The sequence below is a fragment of the Orcinus orca genome, chromosome 3, assembly GCF_937001465.1.
Source record: "Orcinus orca chromosome 3, mOrcOrc1.1, whole genome shotgun sequence".
NCBI lineage: Eukaryota > Metazoa > Chordata > Mammalia > Artiodactyla > Delphinidae > Orcinus > Orcinus orca.
The window spans coordinates 157,518,335-157,534,765 of record NC_064561.1 but is presented as its reverse complement, the minus strand read 5'-3'; the positions used below and the strand labels follow the sequence as shown (position 1 = coordinate 157,534,765).

The following is a 16,431-nucleotide window of genomic DNA, read 5'->3' as shown; positions in this document are numbered from 1 at the left end:
ACCAGATGGCTTCACAGGCGAATTCTATCAAACATTTAGAGAAGAGCTAACACCTATCCTTTTCAAACTCTTCTAAAATATAGCAGAGGGAGGAACACTCCCAAATTCCTTCTACGAGGCCACCGTCACCATGATACCAAAACCAAACAAAGATATCACAAGAAAGAAAACTACAGGCCAATATCTCTGATGAACATAAATGCAAAAATCCTCAATAAAATACCAGCAAACAGAATCCAACAGCACATTAAAAGGATCATACACCATGATCAAGTGGGGTTTATCCCAGGAATGCAAGGATTCTTCAATATACGAAAATCAATCAATATGAAAAACTATATTAACAAATTGAAGGAGAAAAACCATATGATCGTCTCAATAGATGCAGAAAAAGCTTTCGACAAAATTCAACACCCATTTATGTTAAATACCCTCCAGAAAGTAGGCATAGAGGGAACTTACCTCAACACAATAAAGGCCATATACGACAAACCCATAGCCAACATCATTCTCAATGGTGAAAAAATGAACCTATTTCCTCTAAGATCAGGAACAAGAAAAGGTTGTCCACTCTCACCACTATTATTCAACATAGCTTTGGAAGTTTTAGCCACAGCAGTCAGAAAAGAAAAAGAAATAAAAGGAATCCAAATTGGAAAAGAAGAAATAAAGCTGTCACTGTTTGCAGATGACATAATACTATACATAAAGAATCCTGGGCTTCCCTGGTGGCACTGTAGTTGAGAGTCTGCCTGCTGATGCAGGGGACGCGGGTTCGTGCCCCGGTCCAGGAAGATCCCACATGCCGTGAATCGGCTGGGCCCATGAGCCATGGCCACTGAGCCTGCGCGTCCGGAGCCTGTGCTCTGCAACGGGAGAGGCCACAGCAGTGAGAGGCCCGCGTACCACAAAAAAAAAAAAAAAAGAATCGTAAAGATGCTACCAGAAAACTACTAGAGCTAATCAATGAATTTGGTAAAGTAGCAGGAGACAAAAATTAATTCACAGAAATCTCTTGCATCCCTATACACTACTGATGAAAAATCTGAAAGAGAAATTAAGGAAACACTCCCATTTATCACTGCAACAAAAAGAATAAAATACTTAGGAATAAACCTACCTAAGGAGACAAAAGACCTGTATGCAGAAAACTATTAGACACTGATGAAAGAAATTAAAGATGATACAAACAGATGGAGAGATATACCATGTTCTTGGATTGGAAGAATCAATATTGTGAAAATGACTATACTACCCAAAGCAATCTATGGATTCAATGTAATCCCTATCAAATGACCAATGACATTTTTCAGAGAACTAGAACAAAAAATTTCACAATTTATATGGAGACACAAAAGACCCCGAATAGCAAAGCAATCTTGAGAAAGAAAAACTAAGCTGCAGAAATCAGGCTCCCGAACTTCAGACTATACTACAAAGCTACAGTAGTGAAGACAGTAGGGTACTGGCCCCAAAACAGAAATATAGATCAATGGAACAGGATAGAAAGCCCAGAGATAAACGCACGCTATATGGTCACCTTATTTTTTATAAAGGAGGCAAGAATATACAATGGAGAAAAGACAGCCTCTTCAATAAGTGGTGCTGCAAAAACTGGACAGCTACATATAAAAGAATGAAATTAGAACACTCCCTAACACCATACACAAAAATAAACTCTAAATGGATTAAAGACCTAAATGAAGGCCAGACCCTATAAAACTCTTAGAGGAAAACATAGGCAGAACACTCTATGACATAAATCACAGAAAGTTCCTTTTTGACTCACCTCCTAGAGAAATGGAAATAAAAACAAAAACAAACAAATGGGACCTAATGAAACTCCAAAGCTTTTGCACAGCAAAGGAAACCATAAACAAGACGAAAAGACAGCCCTCAGAATGGGAGAAAATATTTGCAAATGTAGCAACTGACAAAGGATTAATTTCCAAAATTTACAAGCAGTTCATGCAGCTCAATATCAAGAAAACAAACAACCCAATCCAAAAATGGGCAGAAGACCAAAATAGGCATTTCTCCAAAGAAGATATACAGATTGCCAACAAACATATTAAAGGATGCTCAACATCACTAATTGTTAGAGAAATGGAAGTCAAAACTACAATGAGGTACCACCTCATACCAGTCAGAATGGCCATCACTGGAAAATCTACAAACAATAAATGCTGGAGAGGGTGTGGAGAAAAGGGAATCCTCTTGCACTGCTGGTGGGAATGTAAATTGATACAGCCACTATAGAGAACACTATGGCGGTTCCTTAAAAAACTAAAAATAGAACTAGCATATGACCCAGCAATCCCACTACTGGGCATATACCCTGAGAAAACCATAATTCAAAAAGAGTCATGTACCACAATGTTCACTGCTGCTCTATTTACAATAGCCAGGACATGGAAGCAACCTAAGTGTCCATCGACAGATGAATGGATAAAGAAGATGTGGCACATATATATAATGGAATATTACTCAGCCATAAAAAGAAATGAAATTGAGTTATTTGTAGTGAGGTGGATGGACCTAGAGACTGTCATACAGAGTGAAGTAAGTCAGAAAGAGAAAAATAAATATTGTATGCTAACACATATATATGGAATCTTAAAAAAAAATGGTTCTAGAGCCATGACAGGAATAAAGACGCAGACGTAGAGAATGGACTTGAGGAGACAGGGAGGGGGAAGGGTAAGTTGGGATGAAGTGAGAGAGTGGCATGAATTTATATATACTACCAAATGTAAAATAGATAGCTAGTGGGAAGCAGCCGCATAGCACAGGGAGATCAGCTCGGTGCTTTGTGACCCCCTAGAGCGGTGGGATAGGGAGGGAAGGAGGGAGACGCAAGAAGGAGGAGATATGGGGATATATGTATATGTATACCTGATTCAATTTGTTATAAAGCAGAGACTAACACACCATTGTAAAGCAATTATACTCCAATAAAGATGTTAAAAAAATAATTATCTTCATATACCCCTGAACCTGATCATCTCAAGTGGAAATTATACCTTGATATAAGAGCAATAAAGTTTCTTATGTCCAAAACCAAAACGAAATAAAACAGTTACATAGCTCATCATATTCTCAATTCAATACTGAGATTGTAAAATAAAGGGAGCCTGTTATATGGTTAATTTAGTTCATATAAGATTTTCCTCGCTCAAAAATTCAAGTTAGGAAGGGTATAGAGAAAGCAAGTAAAGACAACTTATTGTAACCACCTACGGCAGAAAATGCAATATTTCCTACTATATCAAAACTTAAGATCAAAGGTAGTCAAGCACTGAATATTTAATCACATCACCTGAAAGAGATTCAAAGTACTGTATACATGGTTTTTAAAATACTGACAAATACCAAGATCTCTTTTTATAACCACTTGAGTACAAGTTAAGCAGTATAAGTTAAATTTTACACTAGGACATAATCTATAATTCTCCTAAAATTGGATATAACATTGATTTTAATAACGTGAGATGATAAAAATTCTATGACTCAACAGAGGGCACTGCCACAATTCCCTTACAATATACAGAAATAACATGTAACTTCATAGAAGATGGCAAGGGTAGGAACTGTATAACCATATATCTTGTTGACAAGTCCATCCTAAATCTACCAACTTTCAATTTCAGTTCCCACTAAATATTTACTTTGTATTTTCTGGCTGTTTGACCCCCTTCATCTCTGATTTCCTTGATCAATGAGTTCAGATCTATCCTTCATAATGAAGGCTCAGTCAAGAAGAACTTGAGTCCCATCACTGCAAGAGCTCAAACACATTGATTCTCTTATCAATTGCTGAAACCCATACTTCTCACAACATTGGTAAGACTGAAAGCCGATAGTTTTTTTCCTCCCTGAAATCCCAATGAGCTGATTACATACATTGACTGTCATGGTCAGAAAGAAATTATATAAGAAATACGTAAGAAATGCTCAAACAGGAGCATCGCTGGTGCTTGAAGAATGCTTAATGGAACCAGGTAGGAACCATTTTCAAAATTTACCACGATCAAGAAGTATTCTTTCCTGCTTATAACTCCTCTTCTGCAGCCACTGTGTACAAATCAGGCAAAGCACACACTTAAAGAAAGTTAGAGGCCTGCAACATCTCACAAAACTCACAGGGTTAACAAGAAAAGCAAACATTCAGCATTTTGCAGGGTACGTTGAGCAAAGCAAGCCTTCAGAGAAACCAACTGAGAAATCCCCAGCAAGTGCACTATTAGGGAACAAAACTAAGGCCCTGGAAACAGGGGAGGGACTACTCTGCTGGCTGCATGTGATAAAAATGGGATGGGATGGGACTAAGACGACCAGTAGAATAAGAGAATATTAGATTAGCCACCTTGGAAAGAATTCCGGTTAAAGGTTCCACATGTAAGGAACTTGGAAGTTGCCACTCTGTTGTAATGACAAGTAAATAGATGAACAGACTGAAAAATCAACACTGCTTCTTGGATATGAGAGAGGAAAGGGCACAGGGCAAACTGCTGCTCCCAAGACTGGAGAGACAGACGAGTGAATAGAGGCAGTCAGAACTTCCTAACTTTCCAGAGTATAGACTCATAAGCTGACTACCACAGGAACCTGAATTTTGGCAACTTAATATCAGATACCAAACCGTGGATCCAGGATACCCCAAAACAGCAAGCATAATAAATGCCCCCCAAAAACCCCAAAAAAGTACACCTAGGCATATCACTTTCAAATCACAGAAAATCAAAGACAAAGAAAAAGTCCTGAAAGAAGCCAGAGGGAAAAACACCTTACCTACAGAGGCACAAAGAAAGAACTGCATGCGACTTCTCAGAACTCACGCAAGCAAGAAGAGAGCAGAGCGAAATATTTAAAGTGTTGAGAGGAAAAACCCCACCAACTTAGAATTCCACACCCTGTGAAATTACCATTCAAAAGTGAAGGAGAAATAATTTCTCAGACAAACAAAAACTGAAGGAATTCGTTGCCAATAGACCTGCAGGAAAGAAATGTTAAAAGAAATTCTTTAGAAAAAAGGAAAATATTAAAAATCAGAAACTTGGATCTATATAAAGAAAGGAAAAACACTAAAGAAGCAATAAATGAAGGTTAAATAAAAACTTTCCTTTTTCCTATTCTGAGTTGATCTAACAGAAAACAGTTTGTTCAAAATAATAATACCAATAATGTATTCAATTATTTTGATTATGATGCTTATGTATATATGATATATATGTATATATGCTTAGGTACACATATAGAAATGAAATGAATCACAGAAATGATACAAGGGACGAGAGGCAGGAACCAGGATTATTTTGTTATTATAAGGTACTCATACTGCCTATAATTTTGTTATTATAAAGTACTCATAACACTGAAGTGGTACAGTGTTATCTGAAAGTGGATTGGATTAGCTGTAAACATATATTGCAAACTCTAGGGCAATCACTAAAAAAAGCAGATTAACTACTCTGGGCTAAGAGTTTCCATTAGTTCATCAGTGAAGTACAACCGGAAGGTTTTCAGGTCTCCACTGTGTATCACTCGTAGTTTATTTTATATATTTATGCATGTGGTAAACTATATAATCCTCATTCCATAGCATATGTTTAAATGCATCTCAATAAATCCTACTATTTTTATGAAGTCCTACATATTAAAAAAATCCTCCAGGGCTTCCCTGGTGGCACAGTGGTTGAGAGTCCGCCTGCCGATGCAGGGGACGCAGGTTCGTGCCCCGGTCCGGGAAGATCCCGCATGCTGCAGAGTGGCTGGGCCCGTGAGCTATGGCTGCTGAGCCTGCGCGTCCGGAGCCTGTGCTCTGCAACGGGAGAGGCCACAACAGTGAGAGGCCCGCATTCTGCACAAAAAAAAAAAAAAAAAATGCCTCCAGATATTTTTAGAGATCAATATCTGGACTTGGTTGATCCTACCTGACAGTTACAGAGGACAAAGTCAGACGGATTAGCGCCGAGCGCAATTTTAAAAAGTCAAGGAAGTATCTGACTCTGATTTTCTGTCCTCTAAACATCACTATATGGTCACCCATCAGGATCAGAGTGAAATATGTGCCCTTATTTATTATTTTCACGCTTTAGCAAGGATATGTGGACATATCTCAAATGCACGTGATTATTTTGAGCCTTACTAGGAATACTGTCAGACTCTGTAAGAACTAGTTTCAGTGATGTAAGTATCTGTTCTACATGTATTTATTTCTAATGAACATGATCTAGTTTCTAGGGCAGCTTAGAACAGTTCAAGCAATCTCCAGGAGCTTCGCATGGTCTTTGGAGTTTTCTTTTTTCATTTAATTGGGGTATAGTTGTTTTATGATGTTGTGTTAGTTTCTACTGTACAGCGAAGCGGAGTTCCCTGTGCTATACAGCAGGTTCTCATTAGTTATCTATTTTATACATGTTAGTGTATATATGTCAGTGGAGTTTTCAGTATTTGCCTTTTCCTATGAGAATGTGACGTTCCTTAAACAAAGGAACAATGACTACGCTCCAAAGAGAATTCAGCCAAGCAGGGTGACGTCCAGGGTGGGGCAGGAGAAAATGTTCTCCCTTTTGTGCAAGCCATTGTTGTGTTTCTAGACCAAAAACACAGCACAGAGGAGACAACAGAGCACACAACTGGCAAAGGTCACATTCAGAAGTGATGACAGTCTGACAGTAGTGCCATTGCTGTAAGTTTTATAAGACACATGGGAATTCTGGTTAGAATATATTACAACTGACAGATTCCTGCAGTACTAGGGTTGCCATGGGGCAAAACTATGGCTTTTACATTTTTAGGAAAGTGATCTTGAGGTTTTGCCAAAATATTTTTTTTGTTTAATAAGGAGTCCTGAAGCTTCCTATTGAGACCAGCATCTGTGTCAAGCCATTTCTGCAGCTGTTCCTCCACAGATAATCCATTGGTTGCACTTTCATGGTTGATCTTTCGATGGGTGACCAGGGTAAATTTTCTTCAACAAGCCTCTTGTAATGAATGGTAGCACTTGCTATTCCATTCCCTTCCAACCTTTCCCAAGGGACAGCTAGTCCTAAATTCTCCCAGAGTCACCCCAAAGTCATGCCCCACAGATAAGGCAGGAGTGAAAGCAAATATGGTGGAGAGGACAGAAGAACGAACACTAGTGGAGAGAGAGGCCTGTTGCTGGTATACTCTGGGTCCTCTTTACCTTGGAAAAGTGGGCTGTGGAAAATAAGTGGGCTGGCTTTGATGACAGTTAGCTAAATTTATAAAATACTCCTGCCAATTTTTCATATGGATTTCTGCTCTTGAACAAAGATGATAAAAATGTTTAAATAGTCAAACTAAGGAAATAACATCTTGGTGAATTTTTTTTGAATCACAAATTTTATTTTATTTTAAATAACTTTAACTACCTCAGCTGTTAATAAAATAAAAGCAGAAAGAACAGGCTGCCTTTTTTCCAGATTTAATCACAAAATTTTGTCTACAATAATCGACATAACTCGCTTCTTGTCCTTCACCCATCTCATCAAAAATTATTGCATTTTCCCTCAAATTGTATTTTTTGGATTCTTCTGTAAATATACTCATTTTGTCCTCGTTCCTGGAGGCATCTTCATTTAAATCCATGTTTTAAAAAAGGAGAAGGGGTGCATATGTGGAGGCAAAATATTCTCTTGAAGCAAACAGATACAGAGTTGCTAGAAGAAGCTGATTGTAAACACAAGCTGCCTGGTTGGGAAGGGGAGGGCTGTTGACTTAGAGACGTGTGACAGCCTTGGGTGGACGGGTACAGGCAAAGCCCCACCGGGCCCTTCTTCCTTGGCAGGGTCAGGACTGAGCCAGCGGAGGCAGAGCTTCATCTTCCCCTTGGAACTCGTTGTTTTGGTTCTCCTCCAAAAGCCTTCCTCCAGATAAGAAGCCAATGACTGATTACATCTTTTTTTTTTGCCATACGCGGGTCTTTCACTGTTGTGGCCTCTCCCATTGCAGAGTGCAGGCTCAGCGGCCATGGCTCACAGGCCCAGCTGCTCCGCGGCATGTGGGATCTTCCCGGACCGGGGCACAAACCCGTGTCCCCTGCATTGGCAGGCAGACTCTCAACCACTGCGCCACCAAGGAAGCCCCATCTTCTTGAATTTATACTTAAGCAGCTCTTTGCTCCAAATGCACAATGTAAATTATATGTAAAATATAAATTATAAAAGATATTAAATTATAACTATATAAAAAGGGAAGACCAAAATGTCACAATGCTTAAATGTAGGTAAACATCCCGGCAAAAGGGTGAGCAGGACTTAGGTGAAGGGTTTGCCGGGCTCTCAGCCAGAAGCTGTTGGTGGGTGGTGGCCATGTGCACAGCCCCCATGAAATACGAGGGCTTTAACTGCTCCGCCTGAGATGGGAAGGAGACCACCATCACCACAAACTTCTTAGAGCCTTAACTCTTGATGACTTTCAGGCCAGGAAGTTTGCAAAGTAAGGACTCAGCTTCTCATGCGAGCACTCAGCCCATCTGCCAGACTGGCTCTGTGATAATTCCTAACGTATTTTCAATGTCACTAGGAGAGGCAATTTTGAACCACCTTAGCAAGTCCTGTCCTGAAATGAGGTCCCACAGTGCAGTCAGGAAAAAACTGCAAAAACTAGAAAGGGTGGGTGCACACAGAGAGAAAAAGGGAGGAAAGGGACAGGAAAGAGAAAAATAAAAGAAACTAAAAGGAAATCACACTCAAATCAGGCCTGTAAATTACTATTCCAAAATCCATAAAGAAATATAATACCAAGAAAGACAACGAAATAATTACAACAGGAGTTCACTCTGGATAAAATAAATTTGTTAGGACAGTGCTATGGAATGAATGTGTCCCCTTAAAATTCATATGTTGAAGCCCTAACCCCCCAGTGTCATGGTATTTGGAGGCGACACATTTGGGAGGTAATTATGTCATGAAGGTAAGGTCCTCATGACGGAACTGATGTCTTTATAAAAAGAAAAAGACACATGAGATGTGAGGATACAGAGAGAGGGTAGCCATCTACAAGCCAGGAAGAAGATTCTCACTAAGAACCGAATCTGCCAGCACCTTGATCTTGGACTTCCCAGCCTCCGGAACTGTGAGAAATACATGTTTGTTGTTGAAGCTACCCAGCCTATGGTATTTTGTGATAGCAGCCAAGCTGACAAAGGTAGGCAGTCTGACCTACATTTTAAAATAAGCATGTTACTTACTGCCTTTGGGCATTTTCACCTGGAAATCTCATAGGCGCTTTAATTGAACTCATATAATCATAAACTCCTCTTGGGATCTGTTTCTTGTCACATGTTCCCTGTTTCAGTGAGTGACACTACCATTTAGCCAGTCATGCGAAGGAGAACACTGGGGGTCACCCTTCAACACTTCCTCATGCACAAACCACTCTCTATCAAAAGATAAATGGAATCAACCATTAAGTTCAGTCTAGTACAGCTCCTAAATATGTCCACATTTTCATGGTTTTTCCATCTGTACCACCTTAGCTTTAGTTCAAGCCACTATTATTACTTCCCTAGACCACTGCCAAGATCTTCTACCTCTTTTCCTTCCCTTCTAGTGTTTCTCCCACATGGAAATAAAACATTGACCCTAGTTAACTCCGGGGGAAAAGGAAAGGGAGTGGAGTTAGGCAGTGCTCTTCAAGTGTATTTGTGCAACTTCTTACTCTTTAAAAATGAAGATTGAAACAAACATGACATAATAAGATCTGATAAAGTTGAGTGGTTGATTTACAGGAATTTGGTATTGCATTCTCCTTTTTGCTGGGGCCTTTGCAATATTTTCCCGTGAAAAAGTGTAAAACTAGAATAACACGATAACAAAATAAAATAAAGCAAAATAAAATAAAATGATTGCTACTACCTGTTTGTAACCTTGGGAATCAATGGGAATCAATTGATGGGAATCAATGTGGTAATAAGTTTCTTAACATTTGGTATAAGTATGTTACTTTTTGAACCTAGAAATTCCATCTACAAATTAAAATTTAATGAGATCATTCTTTACATGGGCCCAAAGATGCTCATCAGACGATGATGATCAATAAGGAACCGGCTAAGGGAATTTTGTTTTGTCTTGCCAGTGAAATATAATGTATCCACAAAAATGATAGCTATGGAGACTGAATAACACATGGAATGGTACCCACGTTATGACGTTAAGTGAAAACATGTGTATATGTACATAAATACATCCATATGCACACAACTATATACATCTATGATGAGAGAAAATAATATTGAAAGGCAATAAAGCAAAGTACCGAAGTGCATGTATGTTAGGGTGGTGACTTTAATTTTTCAGTAACATATTTCACTTAGTTTTATAATATAGAAAGTTTTAACTTAAAGGAAATAAAAATACATCATTGAATGATTCAGTGTTTCGGGCAGTCTTCCATCTTTATATTTAGCCGTGAGTGTCTCATGTGAATGTTAGCATTTCATTCTCTATGTCTGAGAGCGTGAAGGTAGATATGCTGCCATCCTTCTCTGCCAGAATTAAAGAGCTCACTGCCACTCAAATAGATAGCATGGCTGAAATTCAGGTAAGCACATGGGCACTATGATAGCATCTGTTAAGGTTTAATAACCAGAGTGACATTTGCCCAAGTCAGGCAGAGATGCTCCTGAAGGATCAGGCTGTATCAAAGCCAAACGCCTGCTGTTTGGTAGGGCTGTTTCATCTCCTTGCTAAATACGAATATATCTTTATGACCACTGCACAAATCAGCCATTTATATTGTATTTCCCACGCTCTGAAATACTACACAAGCAATGCAAAGGGTCCGGCCCATGCTGAAATAGAAGGGGGTGTGGGGTGGATAATCTCGTGTTTCTCTGAGAAGGCCCTGCTCAGGCAGGACTGGCTGAGTTTCTCTCCGTGGTGTCCTGGAATAAATGATTTAAACTTAAAGCTTAAAGCTGTACGTCACTGCAAAAAAGAGAACAAAAGGGATGCAAAATCGTAAAAGTATTTGTGAACTACAGTCCCGATGACCTCATTTTCCTCCCAACTTCTCCTCAGGGAAATATTTTTCACCTACTTATTTTCTGCTTAAATTGCTTTTGCTTCTCAGCAAAAAATCCCAGCCCTCCTGGGCAGCAGTGGGAAGAGCAGGGCTGACTCTTACTGATGCCCTTTACGGCTGCCGCCAGATTTGACCTAGACAGATTTCCAGAGGTTCAGGATTTTCAAGATGTCACACATTTTGAAATGAACATAGGATTCCTGTGATTTCTAAAAGGGAGCTGTTGGTTTTCTATACTGAAGGAGGGAAAGAAAGAAATCAGTAATACGAAAATTGTTCACAAGGCTGATGGGCCACGACTCAATGTCTGTCCCTGGATCTCTTTCCACGACTACTTCCTGGGGGGTGGGGGTGGGCGGGTGGAAGGAGCAAGTGAACAAATGGAGCAAAGTACACGAGAGGGAAGCCAGGGAGGTGGAGGCTGTGCTCTCCTGACCCCTTCTCTCCATCACTTTGATTCCCTTTGCTACATTGCTGATTCTGGTACTTCAGCCAATAGCTGTCCTAGTTTTATGAGCAGCAGTAACAATAGAGGCAGAAAGTTCCCGAACAGACTTGGACAGGATCCAAAAGAAGAAAGAGAGGCCGAGTCTACTATTAAAGCCCCCAAATGAGTGAAGAGCCCCAAGTACCAGAACAGCCCCGACCCCTGCCCCCAGAGGCCCCAGAGATGTTCATCTAGCACTGCGGCCACAAGAGTCCGCACTCTACAAACACATACCCCTTTACAGTTCCCAGCCTCTCTCTGCAGTTGGATTGTGCCCACAGGGCTGAGGACAACCAATGAAACGTGAGCAGAAGCGGTTTGCGTCACTCCAGGCCCAGGCCGTTATTAAGGGCCAGTCTGCCTCTTCAATTTCTCCCTTCCCCTGTGGGGCAACTTCAGATGTCTCAGCTACAAGAGGAAGCAAGGCCATCTAATCTGTGCCAGATTTAGACTGGGTTAAAAATAAACCTTCATTGTGTTCTTAAGATTTTGTTTTCTTTGTTACCATAGCAGAACTTGTCCCATCCTGACACACTTGACAGCAAAGGAAGCTCTCCAATGCTTGATTGGTGAGAGAAAACTGTTTTTCTTGTAGCTACGAAAAACTGGTAAATTGGAGACAGAAGAACACTGGGCTAGGAATTAAGAGAGACAGTTATGGACTGGATTTGGCCATGATTTAAAGGATACCTATGGTGGGTGGTTTGACTTTTGTGGTCCTCAGGTCCTCAACCAGAGAAGTTATAAACCTTTCTGGTCTGCTTTTTTAAAAAAGACATGTAACCCTTTCTGCAAACAAAACCTTTCATGAAGGACAGTATGTAAACCTGATAAAAGAAAAAGTGCCTCTTTCTTTAGACCATGACCAACACATTTACTCCCTATTGAGGCCCCTGGGCCATCTTTGTGGAACCCTGCAGACCTAGGGGCGAGAGTGCAAACTGCTGGCTTAAACTTCCTCCATGGCCTATTCTGAAACTGACGTGGATTCAAAGAGAGAGGAGCTGTTCTCACCCGTCCCACACGTTACACTGCACTCTGTCCAGCGGCCATACTGCCAGAAATACACCAGCTTTTCCACGTCATTGTCAAGGCCATCTTTCCGGATTGTGTACTCATACTTGATGCCTGGGTTAGTCACCTGGAATAAAAGCTAAAGGACAAGAGCGGGGTCATGTCAAACTCTGTTGTGACTTTATACCGCAAACCACAGTCATATAAAAATGCTGTACAATGTCCATCATCTTAAAGTAGTCATGGAGGTGTGCACTGGAATACATACCATTACATAAATACCTCTACTTCCACCTGCATGTCTACATATGTCTATAGTTAATCTGCTCCTATTCTATTATTTCTTGACTGAATTCTCATGGGTATTCATGGGAGGCCTAATCATATGGGAATTACTCTGAGGGAATGACCAGAGTGCCCTTTCCAACAATAGGGTGGTATGGTAGGTCACCTTGTGCCCTTGCGTATGTGCTAACTTTGTGGTTATGGGTAAGTTACTTAATCTCTTTGTGCCTTACTTTCCCCATCTACAAAGTGAGGATAATCACAGCATGATTAATAGGGTGCTTTTAAGGGTTAAACAAACGAAAGTAATGTGACTAGATATGATTAGATCGGTGTTGGCATATAGCTAGCACTCAGTAAACAGTAACTTTTGTTGCCGTTGTTGTTGCTTTATGGTGCCCTTCTCTAGCTCTCAGGCTGATTAGTTTTCTTGAAAGCATATAGTTCTGGGATTAAAATGGTCATGGGTTTTAGCCAAGGCATAAAATTGGAGACAGAATTTGGGACCCTCCCCTCACTTCCCTCTCATGCAGGCAATCTACTTACCACATGTTTGACATGGATTAATCTCACACTTAGAGGTGGTAGACTGGTTGCTCCATGGGGAGGGCCTATAAGATGTAAGGTCTCCTGACATTTACGGATCATAGCTGTCAAGCATTGACCTCCAGCTTCTGTGAATGCTCTGATCTCTGGCTCTGAAATGACTTCCTTCTAACTTCTGAATTATAGTTAGATGTGACTGTCTTGGGCCATCCATCAGCCCCAACCTGCCTTGCTCTGCTGCTATAATTACCCCACTCCTTTTCTACAGTTCTTTGCTAGTATGAAAGACAAATCACTTGTGCCTTTGAAGAGCACATGCTACGTCTTTACCCTTCTCTTCTCCAGGAGTTTCACGAAGTCAAATCTTTTGCCTGAGGACAACCGCATGATAACATGTGAAAGAACCATGTCAGTTCATCACCACTGCTGGAAAGCTGTTTGGAAACTCATGCCAGGCTGACATAGACTGGTAGCATCCCTTTTATACCTGAGGAACACACACTCTGAAATAAATAGCCTGTCAACTATACTGGAAACTAAATTCAACAGATGATTTTAGGGCCCGTGGCATTTCATCACAAGGGTTTTGCCAATTTTAGGCAATAAAGGATTAGCAGCATAAACTAATATCTCACTTCCCTCCCTGTTCCTTGCTAAGAGAAGGTTTAAGGATGCTTTTTTTGTGTGTGGTACACGGGCCTCTCAGTGTTGTGGCCTCTCCCGTTGCGGAGCACAGGCTCCGGACGCGCAGGCTCAGCGGCCATGGCTCACGGGCCCAGCTGTTCCGCTGCATGTGGGATCTTCCCGGACCGGGGCACGAACCCGTGTCCCCTGCATCGGCAGGCAGACTCTCAACCACTGCGCCACCAGGGGAAGCCCCTAAGGATTCTTAATGAATATCCCCTAGCAAACACCTTGGTAAAGAAAATTAGAAAGATCCTAACTAGTGCACACGTCAGCAGTTTCCTTTGCTTCTGCGTTACCTGGATCCACACTGACTCATTGGTGGGACCTGTGGCCATCAGTTTCTCCAGGTCTCCTTTCCTGTCATATTGAAAGACGGTCCCTGCCAGCTTGTAGTTCCCATTCCACTGGATAATAAATCCTCCATTGAGGTAATATTTTTCAGGGTCTTCACTCCTGATGGCCAGAAAGTTTCCAGCTCCCTCAACCTCCATTACCCGTATGTCCCTGGCTCCTTTTGGAATCAGTCCGATGTCAACATAACCTAAGGAGAGAAGAGAGGCATGCAAGCTTAGCTGAACAAACACAGTCTGTTTCTGACTCATCATGCATCCCCTTCCCAGCATCTCCATCAGTTTAGTGCCCTTGTCTTCGTGCTGGGTGGTTACTGGGACTGGTAGATGCACTAATTACGGGGAACTTTAAAAGCATGGCCATGAGTAGAATTCTCAGGAGCCTTGTGACTCATTATGTAATCCGTTTTATGAGAGGAGAGGTGAAATAAATGCAGATTGAACTCTGAACCTTTTGTGGTTGACCCAGCATTTATTTTTCTGTGATTTTCTGTTGACAGTTCAAACCGTTACAGCCCCTAGCCAGCTTCCCATTAGCATTTCTGCTTCTGCATTTGTTGCTATCAGATTAATCTCCCTAAACATTGCAGTGGCTACATCCTTTCGCTCACCCTCATTGCCTGAAAATTAAAGACTCTCAGAAGTAATTTAATCATCGCTTAAATTCATTAGAGAATTCTGGAGGGAATCATGGATTGATTGCCACCTGGCGCTCTTGAATACAGCTTGTGATGAGAAGCTCAGCTCTGAGCACAGCTTTTTATATTGCTGGACAATTATATTCATCAGAAAGGGGTTTTTTTCACATTTTTTCTTACGTTTTGATGAAACATAAACTTATGTTGTTCTCATGTGTTCTAATCCAACATTCTGAAAAAGCACAGAGGACATCTACTTAAAGACCATGATCAATTCTAGCTACAGTCTTATCCTTGCTTATTGGTTGTTACGGTAGGAGACCTACTGGGGAGAAATGGAGTGAACACATAATGGCTTCCTCTCTTTGCCAGGCTCTAGACTAAGCCCTTTATGCATTCATCCTATTTATGCTTCAAAAGAACCGTCATCTCATAGCTGTGATAGAATGGAAAGACGCTGGGCCTGGCATTGGGTAAGGAGTACTGGGGCATGGGAGTCAGACATCCGATTCTAGTTTCTACACTGCCACGAACGAGCTCCATGATGTCCATTGACTTATCTAACTTCTTTGAATGTCATCTGCACAATGAAGGACGTTGAATGAGATGAGAGCTTGAATGAGATGATGTCTGACGTCCCTCCCAGCTAAATTTTCTCTGTTCCTTTACCTCTTCCATACAAAACTTGATTTTAAGACCTTGATCATTTTCCACTGGATATACACTAAGGTTTTTTTTGACTAACAAACACACCCTCATCTCTGTCACCTAAAAGTGCCCTGACTGCTCTCTTTCCCTCAGACATTAACACAGCATGGGATCCTAGGAGTTAAAACCCACGTCTGGCCAGCAGGAACGATTTACTCAGAAGCTGGGTACAGGCCACAACCTCAGCTCTATTTTTTCGAACCGGCAGCTCCCATCTAAAGGAGTGATGTATGGGGCCTGAAGTACTTGATTAAATTCCGCTGGGCCCTCACACGCTTGCCTGAGACAGCTCATTGAAACTTAAGTTACAACTAGCTCAGGGAAAATATTTAATCACATGTAATTGAGGGTGAGGCAATTGTTTAAAATGCCTTTGGAGCACTGCTCCCCGCAGCATAGCAGAGCTTCTCATAGCAGAGCTCATGCATAAAGTCAACTAGCATTAAAGAATATGGCAACCACCATATGCCTTGTTTAAAAACAAACAAAAAACCAAGCCAAAACAAAAAACAGTGAGAACTAGATGAGGAAAAAACCCCAAAGAGTTTGCCTTTGATCTTCCACTTAAGAAAATCTAAAATTAGAAATATTTTGTATAGATTCTGTCTTATCAAAAGGCGAAGTACATCAAATTGAAAATAAAAGCTTTCATTGAATATAACTG

At 40.9% G+C, this 16,431-nt stretch overlaps 1 protein-coding gene and 1 long non-coding RNA gene across 3 annotated transcripts in view; one reads left to right on the top strand and one right to left on the bottom strand.

Annotated features, from left to right (window-relative positions):
• Positions 1 to 16,431, bottom strand: part of ADAMTS12 (ADAM metallopeptidase with thrombospondin type 1 motif 12) — a 396,268-nt gene that overhangs the window by 103,645 nt on the left and 276,192 nt on the right. For both annotated transcript variants that reach the window (XM_049707993.1, XM_049707992.1), the window contains exons 15-16: positions 14,368 to 14,612; positions 12,554 to 12,692 (exon numbers count right to left, since the gene is read on the bottom strand). In XM_049707993.1, the coding sequence (XP_049563950.1) occupies positions 12,554 to 12,692; positions 14,368 to 14,612 (384 nt within the window). The remainder of the gene's footprint in view (positions 1 to 12,553; positions 12,693 to 14,367; positions 14,613 to 16,431) is intronic.
• LOC125964002 (uncharacterized) overlaps positions 1 to 16,431 on the top strand; it is a 234,804-nt gene that overhangs the window by 45,421 nt on the left and 172,952 nt on the right. The window lies entirely within an intron of this gene.